General features: G+C 36.3%; 1 protein-coding gene across 1 annotated transcript; it reads right to left on the reverse strand.

The window, feature by feature from the left end:
• Positions 1 to 8,585: 8,585 nt before the first annotated feature.
• On the reverse strand, positions 8,586 to 10,417 carry LOC126512093 (guanine nucleotide-binding protein G(i) subunit alpha-3-like). Its single transcript, XM_050159656.1, has 2 exons — positions 9,236 to 10,417; positions 8,586 to 9,146 (listed from the first exon to the last, which is right to left on the reverse strand). Exon 1 carries the CDS (start codon positions 10,318 to 10,320, stop codon positions 9,256 to 9,258), a length of 1,065 nt encoding a protein of 354 aa, XP_050015613.1. The 5' UTR covers positions 10,321 to 10,417; the 3' UTR covers positions 8,586 to 9,146; positions 9,236 to 9,255.
• Between the last annotated feature and the right edge of the window lie 9,587 nt (positions 10,418 to 20,004).

Raw genomic sequence — 20,004 nt, forward strand, 5'->3', positions numbered from 1 at the left:
AAAAGTTACTTTTAGCTTTCATTCATCCAAAAACCCAAACAAACTGCTTCTGGATCATCAAAAACACTTCTACTTTATATACTAAAATATTAAATAACTAAAAATAAAGTTAATTATCATTAAAAAATCTATTCTTTTGTTTCTAGAATTAATTTTTAAACTTTCTTGGGTTTCTATGTGGATGCATTTACCCATTTTGGCATACCAATTTGTTGGAGGAGGGCTGCTTGTTCATCCTGGCTACCTAGAATGGAAATAATGGTGTGGGAGGTACTTCTGCCTATGTGTTGCTTTTATTTTTCTCTTGTAACAAAAAAGACTCACAAACCTCCCTTTTACTCAGGAAACATGATTTAATAAAGCATCATTTGTTTTGTCAGATGACTTACAAGTTAAAGGGGCCAAGTAAAGGCTTGTGTAGTTCTGCTCACTAGACTTATCATGTAGTATCAACCATACAACCTCTTATTATTTATCTGGTTAGATTTACACCAGAAACTCAACCTCAAAACTCATTGCTCCTATGCAAATATATATCATATTTGGTTCCCAATGATATACCATTTTGCATGTTATAGATTTTTAAATACTCTGAGTTTCTAATTTTCTATCCACAGGATATATGTATGTTAACTCTAGTCATTAATTTTCAGAAAAGTCTGTTTGTTAAGAAAAATTGACTGTTTTCAACACTGGTAACATGATTTACAGAAATTGAAACATTCAGTTGTTATTAGTATCTGATTCAATTTTAAGGTTCTTTACTATGGCAAATTGCGCACCTTTTCTATAATGTGTTCAAAGTCAGAAAGCAGACTCCTTAGAACAAATCTATTTCCATTGCTTTGAAACTGGGCATTTTCATAATGCTAATTCTTTATGACAGCTCTGAGTTCTACTACCCAAAAGTCTTTGCTTTTTATCATTCCTTTTTTTCTTCATTCAGAGTCTGGGTGCTGCACTCTTGAAAGTCTCCCTAGTTTTCATGACAGTTTGTCAAGATCTATGTAATTGTTATCCATTGTGGAATCTTCTCTGAAGGGAGTTCTAAGCTTTCAGCTATGCCTCTGATGTGTCAGTTCCTTTTCTCTTTGGAGTTCCTAATGACCCTAAATCAAGAACTATTCACTTATGTGTGATATCACTTGTATCAGCATAAAACATTTCAGAATGGATGCCCTTTTCAAAAACGAAGGGCATACAATGAATAACATTCTTATTGTCATAGACTCCTCAAGATTTTAAAGCTTTGTTATTTTTGTTTTTACAGAAAATGCACTGGTCAATCTTTAGTTCTCTTTGGTCAGCTTATTTGAGCATTCTTTCTTTGGAAAAATTTATGCAATTGATTTTCAGAAACCACTCTCCTGATAGTGTAATTTTCTCCATGACTACTATCTTTCAGCTCCCTTTGTTGAATTTTTCTATTTACTTCTAGTTTCCTTAGAAACTACTTGCTGAAATCACATCAGTAGTCAATTTTTATACCCATTTTACCTGCTGCTCAACAAATCAAAAAAAAAAAAAACATTGCATTATCTTTCACCCTTGTCTTTCTCTTACTCATGTATTCAACCCCATCAGCAAATAGTGTTGTCTCTATCTTTAAAATATATCTAGATCATTGGCCACCTCTCTGTCAGAACCAATATCCTGTGACTAATAGATAAAAATGTTTGGGGTGTATTAACTTAACAGACCCACTAGCTTCCACCAACTCCAAAACTGAGAATATTTTCATATAGCATTTCCACTTCCAACCTATAGAAAAGTTTCTCTCATCTTTATGTAACTGCCATTCTAATGTATCAAACAATGTATTTTTGTCTTAATTTATTGCCGTCTTTCTTGTTTAAATTTGAAACTTCATGAAATTACTTTCACAGTGGAACAAGGAATATGGGATAACCCAGATCTGTGTATTATCAGGATGTAGTCATTCAAGATGGGTACAGAATAAACTACCTCTTATTCCTTCTATGTTCCTTTACAACTCTCATACTTGTCCAAATCTCTATAGCCTGTAGTAGGTTACAAGCTGTTTCCATTCTTATATTCAGTCTGCTTTCAACATAAAGTCCATAGTGATACTTGACTTCACTCAGAACCAGTGTTTACTCACACAAGAATTGTTGCAGTTCTATAATCATGCAAAAATACATTCTCCACATGTGCCATTTAAGTACACTGCTCTATCTGCCAGTCACTTTAGTCAATTATATTCATAAATGTGCCCATATAAAGGTGTGATTCTATAGAGCTTTTGTAAAACATGCACGTATGATTTACTAACCCTTGACTCAACAAATTTAATAATCAGTTAGTGTACACTTTTCAATATCTGACCAATAATCAATGTTGATTGATTCTTGGCTGTTGCCTACCCACATAATTATATGAAAGTAGGTAAGATTTAACATATGGTTTCTTTGTAAAGTAATCAGTGTTTAATACATTGCTTGATATACAATAAGATCTCAGAAATGAAATATTTAGGAAAAGCATATATGTCTCAATGGTTAAAAGCATCCAAGTTTTGTGCCCAGCATGCAAGTGAGGTGGCTCAGAACTATTTGTAGCTCTAGGTCCAAGGATCAAAGGTTTTCTATATGTCTCCATTGGCTTCTTCACTAACATACACAAGCCCATGCACAGATACCCTCATACATATAAATTAGAAAAATAAATTTTAAAAATATAAATATTTACTTCAGAAAAACCTAACTAACACCAAACTTTGTATTATAGGTTCTCTAGCTGACCTCTTCCCTATTTTATTGGTTAATTTTTTTGGACATTTTCATTTCTTATTAAATTCAGGTCTTTTAAGCCTTTATTCTTTGTTTCACATATTAGTGACTCAAATGGTGAAGATGTTATATATTTTTTTAGATTGAGATAAATTATTACATATGTATGTAAAGAATGAACAGCAAGCTCTGCAAGTTCTCTGTCTCACACACTAGAAATAATGACAATGGGAAACATTATATATCTATGCTGTGTGACATCAGATTCTCCATTGTAGAAGTGCCAATTGTATACTGATGGTAAGTTAGTTTGTGTTCAAATACAGTACCTTGAGAGAAGCAGTGTAGAAAGTCCCTTCTTCAGAACTATATTCATATCCTCTGTGGTCTTCCTTGATTTTTCTAGAATCATTTCTTCTCTAACACTTTTTTATATTTATTTATTTATTATGTATACAATATTCTGTCTGTGTGCATGTCTGCAGGCCAGAAGAGGGCACCAGACATCTTTAGAGATGGTTGTGAACCACCATGTGGTTGCTGGGAATTGAACTCAGGACCTTTGGAAGAACAGGCAATGCTCTTAACCACTGAGCCATCTCTCCAGCCCCCCTTCCCTAACACTTGATACCATAATTTTCTTTGAGTTTTCTGCTATACTGTCTTCCAGTTTATCATCCAGTCATCTTTCAAATATCAAGAACACATTAATTGTTCATTCTTCCCTTTAATTCAATTTTATTATCACTTTTTCATAGTAAAAACTCATTGAATATCTATGTGTTTTCTATTAATCCCTTTCTCATATCTCCCTGAAGTTCAGTTTATGTCCTTTTTGTATTCTTCATGCATAATAAAGTGTTTGAGATGTTTATGAGCAATTTTTTCCACTTCTTTGTATTTAGGCCTGAAAGCTGAATTTCAAGTTTATTATGTATCAATCTTGCACTATTCTTTAAATTTGCATTTTAATGTTATGTGATAACTAGTTATTCTGAATCAAAATTAATTTTCATATATTTTAAATAACTGTTATGTGTTAAATTTGAAGTATCTCCCACACACCCATGTGCTTGAATATTTGTTTCCCAGATTGTTGTAGAGTTTGGAGTGGTTATGGAACCTTTGATGCATAGGGCCTAATTTTAACATAGACCAGTAAGGATCACAGACATTATTTTAATCATGAAATATGAAAAAAAAACTTGTGTTAAACTCCACTATCACTGGCCAGAATGCTTTGCTGCAATGAAACAGTGACACAAAATAAATATCTCTTCCTTTAAGGTATTACTATCAGTTATTTTGTAATATTAAGGTGAAAATAAGTAATTTAGTCACTGTTCACTTTTTCCAACAACCTTTGAAACTTAATAATGCTCCCCAAGTCTCCTTTAGACACACTTTTTGAATTAATAAGATACTGCAGGACTGTTGAAAATTCTTCACCTTTTCAACTTTACCCATAATGACTCACTAATTTAGGTTTACTAAATCCAGCAATGCAAATCAGAAACTCTAGTATGCAGAGTAGGTTAATTATAATTAAGCAAGATCATGAAGTCAAGAGAGTTTATTAAAATTAACTATGAACTTTATTCTACTACAAGGAATCTCACAAGATTCTTTAACTGCATTGCAGTTAATCTCAAAAGATTTTTTTAATGTGAACCCTAGTAAACAGGTATATGAAGTAGACATACAAATCAAGCATTTTCAAGAACTTCCTTTTAAAACAAATCATTAAAGAACATATAATTTTTCTATTGGTGAAAGGAAAAATTGTAAATTAATGTTATTTTATTTCCATGTGAACAATGAATATATAGCAAAATATTTGATACTATACCACATGAAGCGTATTTAAGATTTTTCAGAGTTGTTGAATATTTTCATTTCTGTAAACAACAGTGTAGGAAATATCACTTTAGATCAATCCATATTAGAAAGTAGCTCCAGTAACAGATGGAAATTCTGTAGTAACCACAAATTTCACTAAGTATTTTCACTTTCAACCCAAAGAGCAATATTTTTTAAATAAATACTTTTTAAATAAAGTATTATAATAAAATATAATTGAAAAAATAAATCTGTATTTACTTACAGAGGAATAGCAATAAGAAACTGTTATAAGGATTTAAAATTTTAATTAAACAATTATGTTCTCATAAGAAGAGAAAGCTCTATATGTAAGAAGAAAACACTATAGTCCATAGCCTTCATTAGTATGGAATTTGATCCATGGTGTTTCATTGTCATTATGGCCCCCAGAAGTTGCACAATTCACCACTTCCTTGTGCTCTCAGAAACATTTTGCATTTATTATATGTTTGATTTTGAATTAAGTTTTGATTATCATATATTTACAAACAATAAGCTATTGCCTAATCTTGATATTTGTCATCTGACTTTCATATGTGAACAGTGGCAAACAAGTGCCTGCATTCATATAAAATCATCATCATCACACATGCACACACACACACACACACTCACACTACACATCAATCCTAAATAAATAAAAGAAGGAAGCTGTATTTTGTAGGAACTGGAACTAAATTGATAAAATTTTCAGTTTGAGAAAGTAAAATAGATGAAATCTGCTTACTTGTTGGGTCCTGGCTTATCTCATCAGTCACTAAATTTTAGAATAATAAATTAAAAAGGCTTTATATATGCAAAGATTTCTCTCCCTATAATTTTTTGGTTGTGTTTCATTTGTTTTCCTATATTGTTTTAATGTACATTATTGTTTTTTTTATACTCATGTGACTTTCCTCATTTGATTCCCTTGAACACCGGGATTTGCAATTTCTAAATGTAAAATTTATTCCAATCTTTACACAGTGTCAATTTCTATTTTCACAAGTAACAATGATTATGTACCACTTGTACAAAATGCTAAACTAATAATTCCAATCAATGTCATTGTTAACTAGCCTCTATATTAAATGGTAGAAGATTATGGTGTAGGATGAAATCCAGACAGTGATTTGCTTGGGAAAATAAAGTTTTATTGAAAACAGTAGTTTTCATTTCTCTCTCTCTCTCTCTCTCTCTCTCTCTCTCTCTCTCTCTCTCTCTCTGCTCATTGTCTTTTTGCATTTTGTCATCACACTCATAAAATGGGTTAGGTTTCAAAGGGGCATACAGCCAAGAAATTCTAAAACACTAGTACATGGGCATTTATGAAAGATGTAATGAGCACTGATTGAAAAACACAAGTGATGTTATTAAATCATCATTCAAACTTTCAATGAACACACACTCATGATGATTTAAAAATTTTTCCATAAAAATTGTTTCAAGAATATTTGATATGGAGTCAAGGACATGATTAAGTCAATAAAATGCTTGCAGCTCAAGCACAAGGCTCTATGTATCTTCAGCATTCACATAAACAATTTAACAATCCTCGCCTTGAGGAGACAGACAATAGGATTCCCAGTGCTTGCTGGCCATAATCTGTAGTCAAACCATCATGTTCCAAGCTCAAGGAGATACCCTGTCTCAAAAACTCAGATAGAGAAGTGATTGAAGAAAGTATTTAATATAGAATTCAGACCTTTACATGTACACATGCACTCATGCCTCATTATAAATGCATGCACAAAAATATGTACCTCCATGAACACAGCTTTTAAAAAGACTCCCCAGTGAATTTGCATCAGTACACACAGTGCTTCTGCTGACCATTGTGGTAAGAATTTTCATGCAGGAATTCTGAAATTCCAAACTGCTGCAGCAAGATATATTTCATTAATTAATTGTCCAGCAATTTTAATGTTAACCTCTCAGTACTCACATAATACACTTTATCCATGTGCTAGTCTGTTAGAGCACTGCTTAGAAAGTCCATGTTGGCATCATCAACATAGTATTTGTTAGGCACAGTGAAGCACTGATCATCACAGGTGCAGGATTACTATACATATAAAGGCATAAGAAAGAAAACTACATATTTCTGTGAAAGATAGATTGCATTAAAAGGGTATACAGATTTTGAATAAATCCACTGATCCTTAGAAAAGTCTGGATATCATTTCTGGCTACATATTTGTATCTCCTGGTGCTTTGTTAAAATTCTAAGTAAAAAGAGTTCCCATTGACCATTTATATCATCGCCTCTAGAAATGAGTCTTGGTATAGTTATTTTTAATAATTAATTTTTACCTTGATTTAGAGGAACAACTGAAGTAAAATATGATTCATAAAAATGTTTTTCTCAATAGGTACAACTCTCATTCTTAAAAAAATACTAATATAGAACTTAGTTTTTATTTGAAAAAATCAAGGAAAATATCATAAATTCATATTATCCATCATCTATCTATTCTCTGTCTATTATCTATCTATCTATCTATCTATCTATCTATCTATCTATCTATCTATCTACTGTTTGAACAAATCAATCATAATATAAACTACTCATTGCACAGAATACTCATGGCAAATGCCAATGTGGAGTATTCTCTAAATATTTCCATTTAGAATAAATTAACCCATTTAGGCATGCTCAAATTCTTATACAAGTTTGTGATTTTTTTTCTCGTTCCCAGATATTTTATATTACAGAATACAGCAAAGGAAAGACAAGTTCAGAGTAGGACTTAGGAACCCCTACACTTGGGAATTAGGTCAATTGCTGATTAAAATCAATACTTTCCTTTCTTTCAGACAATATTTTCCTAGACCTAAAGAAATGCATGTCAGATAATAGTTATACTGTCTGCACAAGAATGATTTCCCCGTGAGAATTAAAAATTTTAAAAGCTGCTGGCAAAGGCACTGGTCACTGTGGCTTGCTCTCCGAAGCAGTTCTGACCACCAACCTTTTAAATGAGTAGGAGGTGTCATCAAAAGATGAACCGGGTCCAATCTAAAAAGACTGGCCCTCAAAAGGCACTGCTCAAACGACTGATCTGAAATGCTCAAATGCACTCTTTGCCAACCTCAGAGGTCACTCAGTGTTCAGTGACAGTTGCTATACACTGTACAAAAGGACCGTCGCTCTCAGCACAAGTAGAATGTACACCAGGAAGCCGGACTATGACTCACACCCTTGTACACAGACTGGACATCACACCCTCAGCCCTAGATTTGAGAACACTACCACAAATCCAGAGACCCCATTCTACCGAAACCCACTCTCAAAGGCCAAAGCATACTCAGCAGGAGCAAAAGGAAACAGAAGACGGTTTCCAGAAAGGACTAGTTACAAGCAGGAGTAATCCTGGACTCTTTACTCACCATTTTAATACTGCTGCCAACTGTAACAGATTAACATCTGCACACATGACAAAGTGGAAAAAAGCCCCCAAAGGCAAGTTTAGAAAAAGAGCAGCCTGACTATGGATCACTACAATTAACACCGCTACAGCAAAAACAACGGCAAACGGGTTTGGCACCACATTCACAGGAAAAGCACGCACTGTTAATACAGCTTAGATGTCTCCCAACAAAAAAGGCCACGAAGATGGAAACAGGGGCACCTCATACAAGATTCTCCATGATGGAGACAAACAGGCAAGAATCAAGTGGTCACTTTAGTAGATCTGTAGCAGCAAGTCATTGGTTCTCAATTTAGCAGTCTGCACCTCTAACTGACAGCTATCCTGCGTGTGACTGTATCCAAGAAGCGGAGTTCATATCATATTACGTCAGTACTCACCTAGAAATTTGGTAACCAGCATAAACAAGGCTAACTTTCAACCACAACTTAAGAAATGAGTGCTAGGAGCAAACTGTAGAGCTTTCCAATTTAACTGCTGGTTGGAAGCCACCATGGCACTTTAAACATGACGGCAACACGAATTTCATTCAGAAAAGCTGTAGTAACGTAGTCCCGATAACCAGGAAAAAAATTTTAATTATGGAAATATTACGCCTGACTGTTCCAAGAGGTAAAAACAAACAGCTCCTACTAAGAGGAATATTTTCAAGATGTCTGGTCACATCATGTGCATAGTTAAGACAGTTCTCAGAAGATTCTTTTGCAAACTAGTAAGATTTTTTTTTTTTTTTTTTTTTTTTTAGTTTTTCTTCTCTTGATGAGAAAAATCTTAGAAACTAACTACTGGTGATTTGTTAAGAAGGAAAAAAGTAAGCTACATATTTAAGTTCTGGAATGCAGCACCTTGACGTCAACACACCCTAAACATTTGAGATTAGAAAATCCGAGCGATGCCTCGATGAGCCAGCCACACTTTACAGCTGTTCCAATTCCAATGTCTGACGCGAACGCCTCATGCCAACTAAACATTCCCTAATACAGAAGATTGTGCTAAAGAGTGCTAAGATTCTGCATGCTGCTGCCATTCCCTGGTCCCGTCATGCTTGCAGCTGACCCAAGAGACAGCAGGTGGTGTCGGATCTCAACACTCCTCATTGCAGTAACTGAAAAAGAAGAACACCATTAATTAGAAAAACAACTACAAAGGCGGAACACCCCACCAGAGCACTGTAACCAACTGCCGAGAGTTTACCTGTCACTGATCCCGTCTCCTCAATAAAGTCCACATTCCTTTAAGTTGTTTTTAATGATGACATCTGTAACAGCATCAAACACAAACTGCACATTTTTGGTGTCTGTGGCACAGGTGAAGTGAGTGTAGATCTCCTTGGTATCTTTTCTTCGGTTCAGATCCTCGAACTGGCACTGAATGTAAGCAGCTGCCTCTTCGTATGTATTGGAGCCTGTGTATTCTGGGTAACAGATTGTTAATGGGCTCCTCTTTATTTTTTCCTCAAAAAGGTCTTTCTTATTAAGAAAGAGGATGATTGACGTGTCTGTAAACCACTTGTTGTTACAAATGCTGTCGAACAGTTTCATGCTTTCATGCATCCGGTTCATTTTCTCATCCTCGGCCAGAACAAGGTCATAGTCACTGAGGGCCACACAGAAGATAATTGCTGTCACTCCCTCGAAACAGTGAATCCACCTTTTCCGTTCTGATCTTTGGCCGCCTACATCAAACATTTTGAAGTACAGCTCCTTGAAGGTGAAGTGTGTCTCCACAATGCCTGTAGTCTTCACTCTTGTCCGAAGAACATCTTGTTGAGTTGGAATGTAGTTGGTCTGGGATATTGTATCCAAATCATTTAGGTAATATGAGGCAGAATCATTGAGCTGATATTCTCTGGATCTGCTGAAACAAGCCTGCACCCCACCATCTCGCCATAGCCGTTTAATCACGCCTGCGAGTTCTGAAGTCATGACTCCTTCTTCAGCACTGCCAGCTAAGACAAATAACTGTCTGGCATCATCTGCTCTGGCAGCTTCCCCAAAATCAATCTTTAACCGTCCCATGGCTCTTATGATCGCAATGATGGACTGAATAGTATTGCTGTAGACAACCACTTTGTACTGTTTACATTCGTCCTCTGAATAGCCATCCTCATGAATGATTTTCATCTGTTTCACAATGGTACTTTTACCAGATTCTCCAGCACCGAGCAGCAGCAGCTTCACTTCTTTGGCCGCTTTCTCCCCGTCCTCCCGCAAGTTGCGGTCAATCATCCTGCTCCGCTCCACCGCCGCCTTGTCCTCGGCGCTCAACGTGCAGCCCATGGCGGTGGCGGGAGAGGGGACCGGGCCCGGGCTCACTCACACACCGCGGGAACCACGACTCCACCGGCTGAGACGCGTCGTCTGCTGGGCGGTGGCCTTCTCCCACAAGTTTGTGATTTTTATATTTCTATTTTTTAATTAAAACAAAACCACAAAACCTGTTTTCATTTTACGTACCGATTCCAGTTCTCAATCCCTCTTCTCCTCCAGTTCCCTTCACCTTCCCCCAAACCCAATTTCCCTGTCCGCTCCTCAGAGAGGGTAAGGTACATGGCTTTGAGGATGGACCAAGGCTTCCCCTACTATATCTAGGATGAGCAAGGTATTCCTCCAAAGAGATTGGTTTCCAAAAGGCCAGTACAAACAGTAGGGATAAGTTCCGGTCCCACTACCAGTGGCCCCACAGTCTGCCACAAACATACAACTGTCTTCCACATTCCAAGGACCTAGTTTGGTCCTACGCTGGTTACTTCTCTGTTTGGACAGAGCTGGTTAACTCCCATTAGCTCAGGTAAGCACTTTCAGTAGGTATCCACATCATGGTCTTTACCTCTTTGCTCATATTCTCATTCCTCTCACCCTTTGACTGGACTTTGGGAGCTCAGTCTAGTGCTCCTCTGTGGGTCTCTGCCTCTGTTTCCATCAGCTGTTGGATGAAGGTTCTATGGTGACATTTAAAATAGTCATTAATGTGACTACAGGGCAAGACCAGTTCAGGCACCCTCACCACTATTGCCTGTAGTCTTAGTTGGCAATATCCTGTGGATTCCTTGGAATTTCTCTAGTGCCAGGGTTCTCCTTGTTACTTAGCTTCTCTGGGGTCATTGAATATAGAACTGTTATCCTTTGCTTTAGAGCTAGTATGCACTTATTAGTGAGTACTCATCATGTTCATCTTTGTGTGTTACCTCACTAAGGATGGTGTTTTCTAGTTCTATCCATTTGCATGCAAATTTCAAGATGCCATTGTTTTTAACTTCTGAGTAGTACTTCAGTGTGTAAATGTACCACATTTTCTTTATCCATTCTTTGATGGAGAGGCATCTGGGTTGATTTCAGGTTCTGGCTATTACTGATCATGCTGCTATGAACATAGTTAAACAAATATCCTTGTAGTATGATTGAGCATAGGTTGAACAATTTCTCTGCACTTACTGTAGTACTAGATACATTACATATATTATGCTTTAATTTTGTGAAACTAATTTTGATATATTTTATTATCTATTGTGTAATAAAAAGTGTGTATATTGAAAAATAAAATAACCACCTCTCATTAATGTCCTACTTCAAGTTCACTCAAATAAATACAGACAATATAAGTCTAAGGTCAAGAGCATGTGGTTTCAAAGTACCATGCTCATCACCACTTTTTCTATGCTACTGGGTCTCTTCACAGCTCCTCTTTCCTATCCTCATGAACAGAAATAACTAATTTTATCCTATTTTCTTAAAAAGAAAGTATTCTTTCAAAAGTTTTATCTACATAACCATTGACTATGAGTCCTGAAAAACTCTTTTTCTCTTGTCCTTACTGTCTTTGTCTATTTTTCCTAATATATACTAAGAAAAATTTCAGATGAATAATGGAATGGAGGAAACACAGGTGGGAGGGAAGGAGAGAGGGAAAAAATATCAGATCGACCCACATTTCAAAAGAATGAATCATCTTGTTGGCATCTTTCCATCAATGATGCATCATAGAATTTATATTTAATAAATTGGTTAGTAATGATCACAATATTTACATTCATATTTTTTAAAGAATATAAGATATAAAATATCCGGAGATTTACACTGCTTTTGTTTAACTTTCTCAACAATGATTCAAGGGAGTTACTCTTAATATCCTCAATTTACAAGGAACCCAAGGTACAGACTATTGTAGTAGCTTAGTTGTCACAGAGGCATGGGCTAGCAAGTGTAGGTATCAAATAAGATTAAGAATGAATACAAGAATTATGTTCTAAGCTACTATTTCATAACACATTTGTCAAAGTACAGAATATTCTTTGTTGATGAAAATAAAACTCTAGAGCTCTTCCTGTTCCTTCATTGCTTCAATAAGTATGCACAAAGTCTCAGCAGCATAGGTGTTAAACTATACTATCTTATATCAAAATTCCTTGCAAAGCACTAGCTTTAGGAGACACTCAGAATATAAGCAGATTTCCTTAAATAAATCTGTGGTGCAATGTACACTAAACCCTATTAATCCAAACACACACATACTAAACCCTAATAAAATTCTAAGACAGAAACAAATATTAATACATACAACCACATATATGTTTACATGAAATTTTGACAACAGAATTTTGAAACTTTATCTAACCATAAAAGTTTTCTCACTTACCTTTATTAGAATTTAATAAAACTACTGAATTATCACCATGATATGCTGAATAATATCATTCAACTATTTACATGATTTAATTTTGTTTCATAATTTTGAATTTGTTTTTGAATGTAATACCTGTATAATATGCCTGATCAAATCCACTACCCATTCATGCCCCTTAAAATTTCTCCCTGTGTTCCCCATATTTTTTCCTCCCAAATCACCTAGTAAATTTTCAAGTTCACTTAACTTGTGTGTGCATAGGTACAGGACCATGGATACAGAATTGGGACATGGGTAGTTATTCAAGGAACGCATTCTTGAAAAAAAGGATTATTCCTCCTTTAGCAACTATCATTCTGCCCTCATTCTTATGATCCCTGAGTCTTTTAGAAGTGATAGATTTAAAAACCTATATCAAAACCTACCACCATTTATGCTATAGAGCTATTGCTATGAAATAATGTAATATAATAGAATTTTGCAAATAGTTGAGTACATAGTGTTTTCAAAGACATTTTGTACTCATTTATTTATGAAAATCTTGTGACTCCCTTGCTTAGTTCACATTTTCTAATAATTTTGATTTATTCCTTGACAATTTTTTATATTCATGCAAAATATTTTTATCATAAGCATGTATCATCTCCCTCCATCTCTCCTTCTCCATCACTATTTCATATTCTTCATTTATTTTTGTTATTGATAATCTTCCAAGTTCAATTATGTTTGCTATTATATACATGGATGTGGTTCATCTATTGGGCATTGAAAGCATGATAGCCATATCCCTTAAGGAGAATGACTTCTCTCTCTCTCTCTCTCTCTCTCTCTCTCTCTCTCTCTCTCTCTCTCTCTCTCTCTCTTTCTTCAAATATCCTATGTCTCCTCTGAGGGAGAACCTCTGGAGTCCTTACCTATTTACATTGTAATTTTTTACTGGATTCATATTTTTCAGGTCCATTCCTAAGGTCACCATTCATTGTCAATGCAGGACACATAGAAATTAACTTTAACTGACCAGAAAAAAATTGTCCTTACTACCTAGTATTAGTGTGATAAAGTACTATGTAGAATGCTGTGAGAGAAGAGACATTTGTAGTCTTATTCAGAGCTGGACTTGATTAGTGCAATGCCTACCTGCCTGGCAAGATGGACCCAGTGGTGCAATTGTAGCATAACAGTTATGAAGCTAAACAACTACTTTCTGGTTGGCTATGAGCCTCACTCCACAGAATATGTTTCATGCTTAGCTTAGTACTATGTGCTAAAATAGTCATGACAAAATTCTATTTATTACTTGAAATTTTCATATACACACAAACACATACACACACACACACACACACACACACACAGAGAGAGAGAGAGAGAGAGAGAGAGAGAGAGAGAGAGAGAGAGANGAGAGAGAGAGAGAGAGAGAGAGAGAGAGAGAGAGAGAGAATATCTTGACAATATCAACCTCGTACCTTTCCTCTCCAGCTCCTCATGGAAACCTCTTTACACATTTCTACACCAACTTTAGCTTTATAACTATTTTTGCTTATAATCAACTGAGTCAAATTAGTGTCACCTATGTATGCATGAGAATATTATCATCTAGTGGTGCACAGGAAACAGCCAAACAGCCAAGGGACCACAACATCAAAACAATAGTTACTCTTCCATGGCAACATTCAACCTACAATTATTCCTTCAGCTATTGATGAGTACTTCAGGAGTCAGGCCCTCAGCTACACTGGGATTCTAAGGTTTGATCTTGCATATGTGTAGTCATAGCTCGTGTGAGTGTCTATGTGCAACATGTATGTCATATCCATGCGATATTATACAGCCTTCTTCCTCATCCTTACTCTTATATCCTTTCTGCTTTCCTTTTCCCCAACGTTTCTTAAGCTGTGGAGAAAGGGGTTTTGATATGGATGTTTTATCAATGGTTGGCTTCTTCTAAATATTTTGCTGGAGGCAGAATAGTAGAAATCTATGGATATAAACAATGATATTTTGGGAGTAGTTTGATCATGTTACAGTTTAGTATAATAAAATAAGTTCCTTCTGTAGGTCCTATAGTCTCTCAGAGGATTTTTGTGTCAAGTTCAGTCTATTGTACATAAAAATCCATCTAGTGTAACAGGACACAATCCAATAAAAAAGTATTTGATTGCCCTGATAATGTCTTGCCCCTATTCCACCATTGGGCACATTGTACCATGATTAACAAAAACCCAGAGACAGATATTGGGACTCAACTTGAAGGTCAGAAAACCAAAACAGCCAACCACTGACACTTACCTCTTCCTCACTCTGAAATGGCGATCCTCCCTACAGAAATCCTCAGAATGAGACTGTGTCTGAGAACTGCTTCTTCTCTAGGGTTGGGATAAAAGGCATGTACCATCACCACCCAGTTTCTATACCAAACTAGTATGGCTACTGGGATTAATGGTGTATATCACCACTGCCTGTTCTGTAAGGCTGACCAGTTGGACTGTTTTATTCTCTGGATTTCAAGCAAACTTTATTTACTAAAATAAAAATAAAATATATCACAACAACACATCTTTTCCTGCATGTCAGTATTGTGTAATGTATTCCAGTGCTATGTAAAGCTACTGATGTATTTTCTTTCTGAGCAATATGAGTAGCATGTCTGGAACAAAGAAAGATCTCCATCATGGAGAAAGTTGCCTCGCTTTTCTAATATTTATTTTGTATACCCTGGTGTCAAAGTATGTATTGTCTTCAGCAAAAGGACTTTATTGTAGATATCCAGGTATAATGAAAATAGCCCATCTTGTTTTGAGAGCCACTGTGACTTCCATTACCAATAACTCATAGGAGATAACTTGTATCTGGCACTGAGATTTTAATTTAATAACACATCTTCTCAGAACTGCATTGTCCACTCCTGTATAGTGCTTCTCTGTTGGAGAAAGAGAGCCACTTGTTGGTTCTCAGCCACTCAGCCCTGAAATAATCACACAAAAAACATATTAATTAAATCAATGCTTGGCACATTAGCTCTAGCTTCTTATTGTCTAACTCTTACATTTTAGGTTAACCCATCTCCATTATTCTGTATACCACCATGAGGTCATGGCCTTCCAGCAAAATTTTAGCTCGTCTGTCTCCAGCAGTGGCTCCATGGTATCTCTCTAACTCTGCCTTCCTCCTCCAAGGTTATAGGCCAAGCCAGTTTTTTTATTTGTTAATGATAATCACAGCACAGAGAGGGAAACTCCCACATCACTTCTCTTTAAAATCTTTTAAGAATTATATTTTATTGAGATTAAAAATATAGAATTTTCATAAGAAGTCCTCATATACACTTCCTTAAGTTTCATCAAACTACCTCATTTCCCTGTTTTAATTGCAGTGCTGGTTGATGTGGGAATCTTCTTTTTTTGTGCTGATTTCATTAGTTAAATAAAGAAACTGCCTCGGCCCTTTAATAGGACAGAAAATTAGGTAGGCAGAGTAAACAGAACAGAATTGCTGGGAGAAAGAAGCCAAATCAGGCAGTAGCCATGATTCTCCCACCCAACAAAGACGCAGGATAAGAATCTTTCCTGGTAAGCCACACCTCGTGGGGCTACACAGATTATTAAAAATGGGTTAATCAAAACATATAGTTATTCTCTTGGCTAAGGGAAGTAGATAAAATTGCCTGGGAGAAAATTGGGATCTTGGGGGTGGGGTGGGTTGGGGATAAGGGTGGACGGGGAGAGAAAAGTAAGAAGGGGAGGATTGGGGGANGATAGGGGAGCAGGGAAGAACATATCTTAGTTAAGGGAGCCACCTTAGTGTTGGCAAGAGACTTGAACCTAGAGTGGCTCCCAGGAGCCCAAGGTGATGTCCCCAGTTAGTCCCTTGGGAAGCAGAGGATAAGGAACCTAAAATGACCCTATCCTATAGCAATACTGATGAATATCTTTCATATCACCATAGAACTTTCATCTGGTGATGGATGGAGATAGAGACAGAGACCCACACTGGAGCACTGGACTGAGCTCCCAAGGTCCCAATGAGGAGCAGATGGAGGGAGAACACAGCAAGGATGTCAGGACCACGGGGGGTGCACCCACCCACTGAGACAGTGGGGGCTGATCTATTGGGAGCTCACCAAGGCCAGCTGGACTGTGACTGAAAAAGCATGGGATAAAACCGGACTTTCTGATCATGGCAACAATGAGGACTGATGAGAAGTCAAGGTCAATGGCAAGGGGTTCTGATCCTACTTCATGTTCCGGCTTGGTGGGAGTCTAGCCAGTTTGGATGTTCACCTTCCTAGACATGGACGGAGGGGGGAGGACCTTGGACTTTCCACAGGACAGGGAACCATGACTGCTCTTTGGATAGGAGAGGGAGGGGGAGAGGAGTGGGGGGAGGGGGAGAGGAGTGGGGGAGGAGGAGAAGAGTGGGGGGAGGGGGAGGGAAATGGGAGGCTGGGAGGAGGCGTAAACTTTTTTTCCCTTATTTTCAATAAAAAAAAGGGTTAATCAAGATGTAATAGTTAGCAAATAAGAGGCTGGAACTAATGGCCAGGCAGTGTTCAAAAGAATACAGTTTCTGTGTAATTATTTTGTGTAAAGCTAGCCGGGTATCAGGACACAGCCCCGTTGAAAAGGGGGAAATGATGGAGAAAAGTCATTGGTTAATAAAGAAACTGTCTTGGCCCATTTGATAGGCCATCCTTTAGGTGGGTGGAGTAGGCAGAACAGAATGCTGGGAGGAAGAGGAAGTGAGCTCAGACACCATAGCTCTGCTCTCTGAGACAGATGCTATGAAGCTCTGACCCAGGATGGACTAGGGTAGAATCTTCCTGGTAAGCGGACCTTGGGGTGCTACATACATGAATAGAAATGGAAACACAGCCCACAGCTCCCTTCAACAGCTGGTAATAGAGAGATCTAAAGAAAAATAACTACAGTGAACTATAGAATTTGAATGTAAATACAGATTTTTTTGTTTTTGTTTTATTTTGTTTCTGTGTAACTTTGAACCTGTCCTAGAACTCATTCCAGGCTAACCTTGAACTCACAGAGATACACCCACCTCTATGTCACCACTACCCAGCTGACAGAGAAATAGTTAATGTAAGACACAGGCTAAGTGATATTCGTGATGCTGTGATGTAATGAGAAACACATGCATTTAATTTTGAAGATTAGATAAGAGTAAGATAAAACAAATAGATGGAAAATGTGAGGTAATTTGTGCTTATTTGTTTTGGGTAATTGTACATATACTCAGGTCATTTGGAAAGATGGAACCTCAATTCAGAAATCAACTCCATCAGATTGAAATGTAAGCCATATAATGATTAATGTAAGCTAGCTAGTTCATTGTGGTCAAGGAGGACTGAACTGTATAAGAAAAGTAGTTTTGCAAGCTATGGGAAGATGCCAGTAAGTGCCATTCCTTCATGGTTTTTTGTAGGCAGAGACAGCTTATTTGCTTCCCGGATGCATAGACTAGAAATAATCACACAAGACTATATTAATTATAACACTGCATGGCCTATTAGTTTATGAATAGGTCTAGCTAATTCTTACCTTTTAAATCAACCCATCTCTATCAATCTTTGCATCAACACAAGGTTGTGGACTACCAGCAAGTTTCTGGCAGGAGTCTTTCTTCTTTGACAGTTACATGGTGTCTCTGACTCTGCCTGCTTTTTCCCAGCATTCAGTTTAGTTTTCCTGCCTAACTCTATTCTGCCCCATTGTCAGCATATAACAGCTTTAATCATTAACCAATAAAAGAAAAACATGTACAGAAGGAATTCCCTAACAATTTCCCCTTTTCTGGTTAAATAAAAAGAAGATTTTAAATTTGACATAGTAAATTACATACATAGAGCAAAACAGTTATCAAGGAAGAATTACAATAACAACATTTATATCTACTTTATCTCTTATCATAACTAAGGGAAACTATAATTATAATTTTCTTAAATGTCATCAAAGACTCCAGAAGGACATCATATAACAGAAAATGCATTGTAAGCAACTTCTGAAACACTAGAATTGAAAGAGACATCTCATTGCCTGGACAGTCACTCAAAGCTCTTCTGTATCATTGAAGCATCCATCTTCAGCCTACAAGTTCATAGAATCTGGCAGACTTTTCCAAGAAGCAGAAAATTTAAAGATCTCTTATGGCTTGCTTTTTTCTGTGTCCTGCAAAATGTCTAGCAGTTTTCTTTCATGAAGCAGGAATCCTTAAGCACTGTCTCACCTTTAGGCAATTTTGCAGTCATTTTTCTGTGGGTCCTACATGTCCAGTTTATACAAAATACCACCAAGTAGTGCAGGCAAGAGCAATTTCATACCCAAATGGCTAATCGACTTTGTTAGGAACCTCTTTGATGCCCATCATCTTCTTGAAGTAGTTTGCTGCTGCCAGGAGCAGAAGCATCTCATTCTTGTAAAAAGTCCTAATTTCTTAAACATTTTGAATGTCATATTCTGTCAGTCTTTGAAAGATTTAAAGAATAATTATCTACTTGAATATATTTCTGTACACCTAGAATACCTAAATAACATGACTACAAACTTGAATATTATAGATGACAATCCTTTAACCTGTACTTCTTAATTATATATTACAGTTTTAAATGAGCTACACAAACAATACCTTAAACAAGAACAAAAATACATATAATAAAATTAACCTTAAATTTGTATCAATAAACCAAAATCCATACGATGCAAAGTATTCATCTCTATAGTATATTCCCCTTTAAGTGTAAACCAACATTTATTAAAAAAAAAAAACTATTTGGGAATTTGGGTGTAGTTCTCTCCAAACTGCTTCCTGCATTTTTGTTGGACAGAATAATTTGGGCACTCACAGAGATGTTTTAGGGGGTCTTGTTCTATCAAACCACATTAGTCTGGAAGGAATCCATAGGTTCTCGTCCTCTGCAGAATCAAAATCAGAACCTTTTTTCTAAAGCAACATATCCCTAGAATCAAATTTTGAAGTAAAGATACCTTTAAAATATATATGATAATTTAACTTAGCATCCCCCAGAATCAAATATCTCTCTGTACAGAGCTTATTCAAAGCCAAAAATTTCAAAGAAAACACAATAATATATGAATTCAAATTTTTTGTGTATATTCCATCTTTATGTGGCATATTATTCTTACTCTATTAATTTTTCTCCAAGTTTAATATTTTTATTATCTTTACTCCCTTAATCTATGACTGTCTTTAGTCTTTTATATTATAACTGTCTATACTGTTTTTTTTCTCTCTTTCTCAATCTTACATACATTTATCCAACACTGTGACTGATTTAGAGGTTTTTTCATCTGAATCTGTGTTTATTGTAT

The sequence above is a fragment of the Alexandromys fortis genome, unplaced genomic scaffold, assembly GCF_014885135.2.
Source record: "Alexandromys fortis isolate MF-2015 unplaced genomic scaffold, M_Fortis_MF-2015_v1.1 scaffold_95, whole genome shotgun sequence".
NCBI classification, from domain to species: domain Eukaryota; kingdom Metazoa; phylum Chordata; class Mammalia; order Rodentia; family Cricetidae; genus Alexandromys; species Alexandromys fortis.

What these genes read in the sequence shown, in the direction of transcription:
- LOC126512093 (XM_050159656.1), bottom strand. Translation starts at nt 10,320, where the DNA reads ATGGGCTGCACGTTGAGCGCCGAGGACAAGGCGGCGGTGGAGCGGAGC.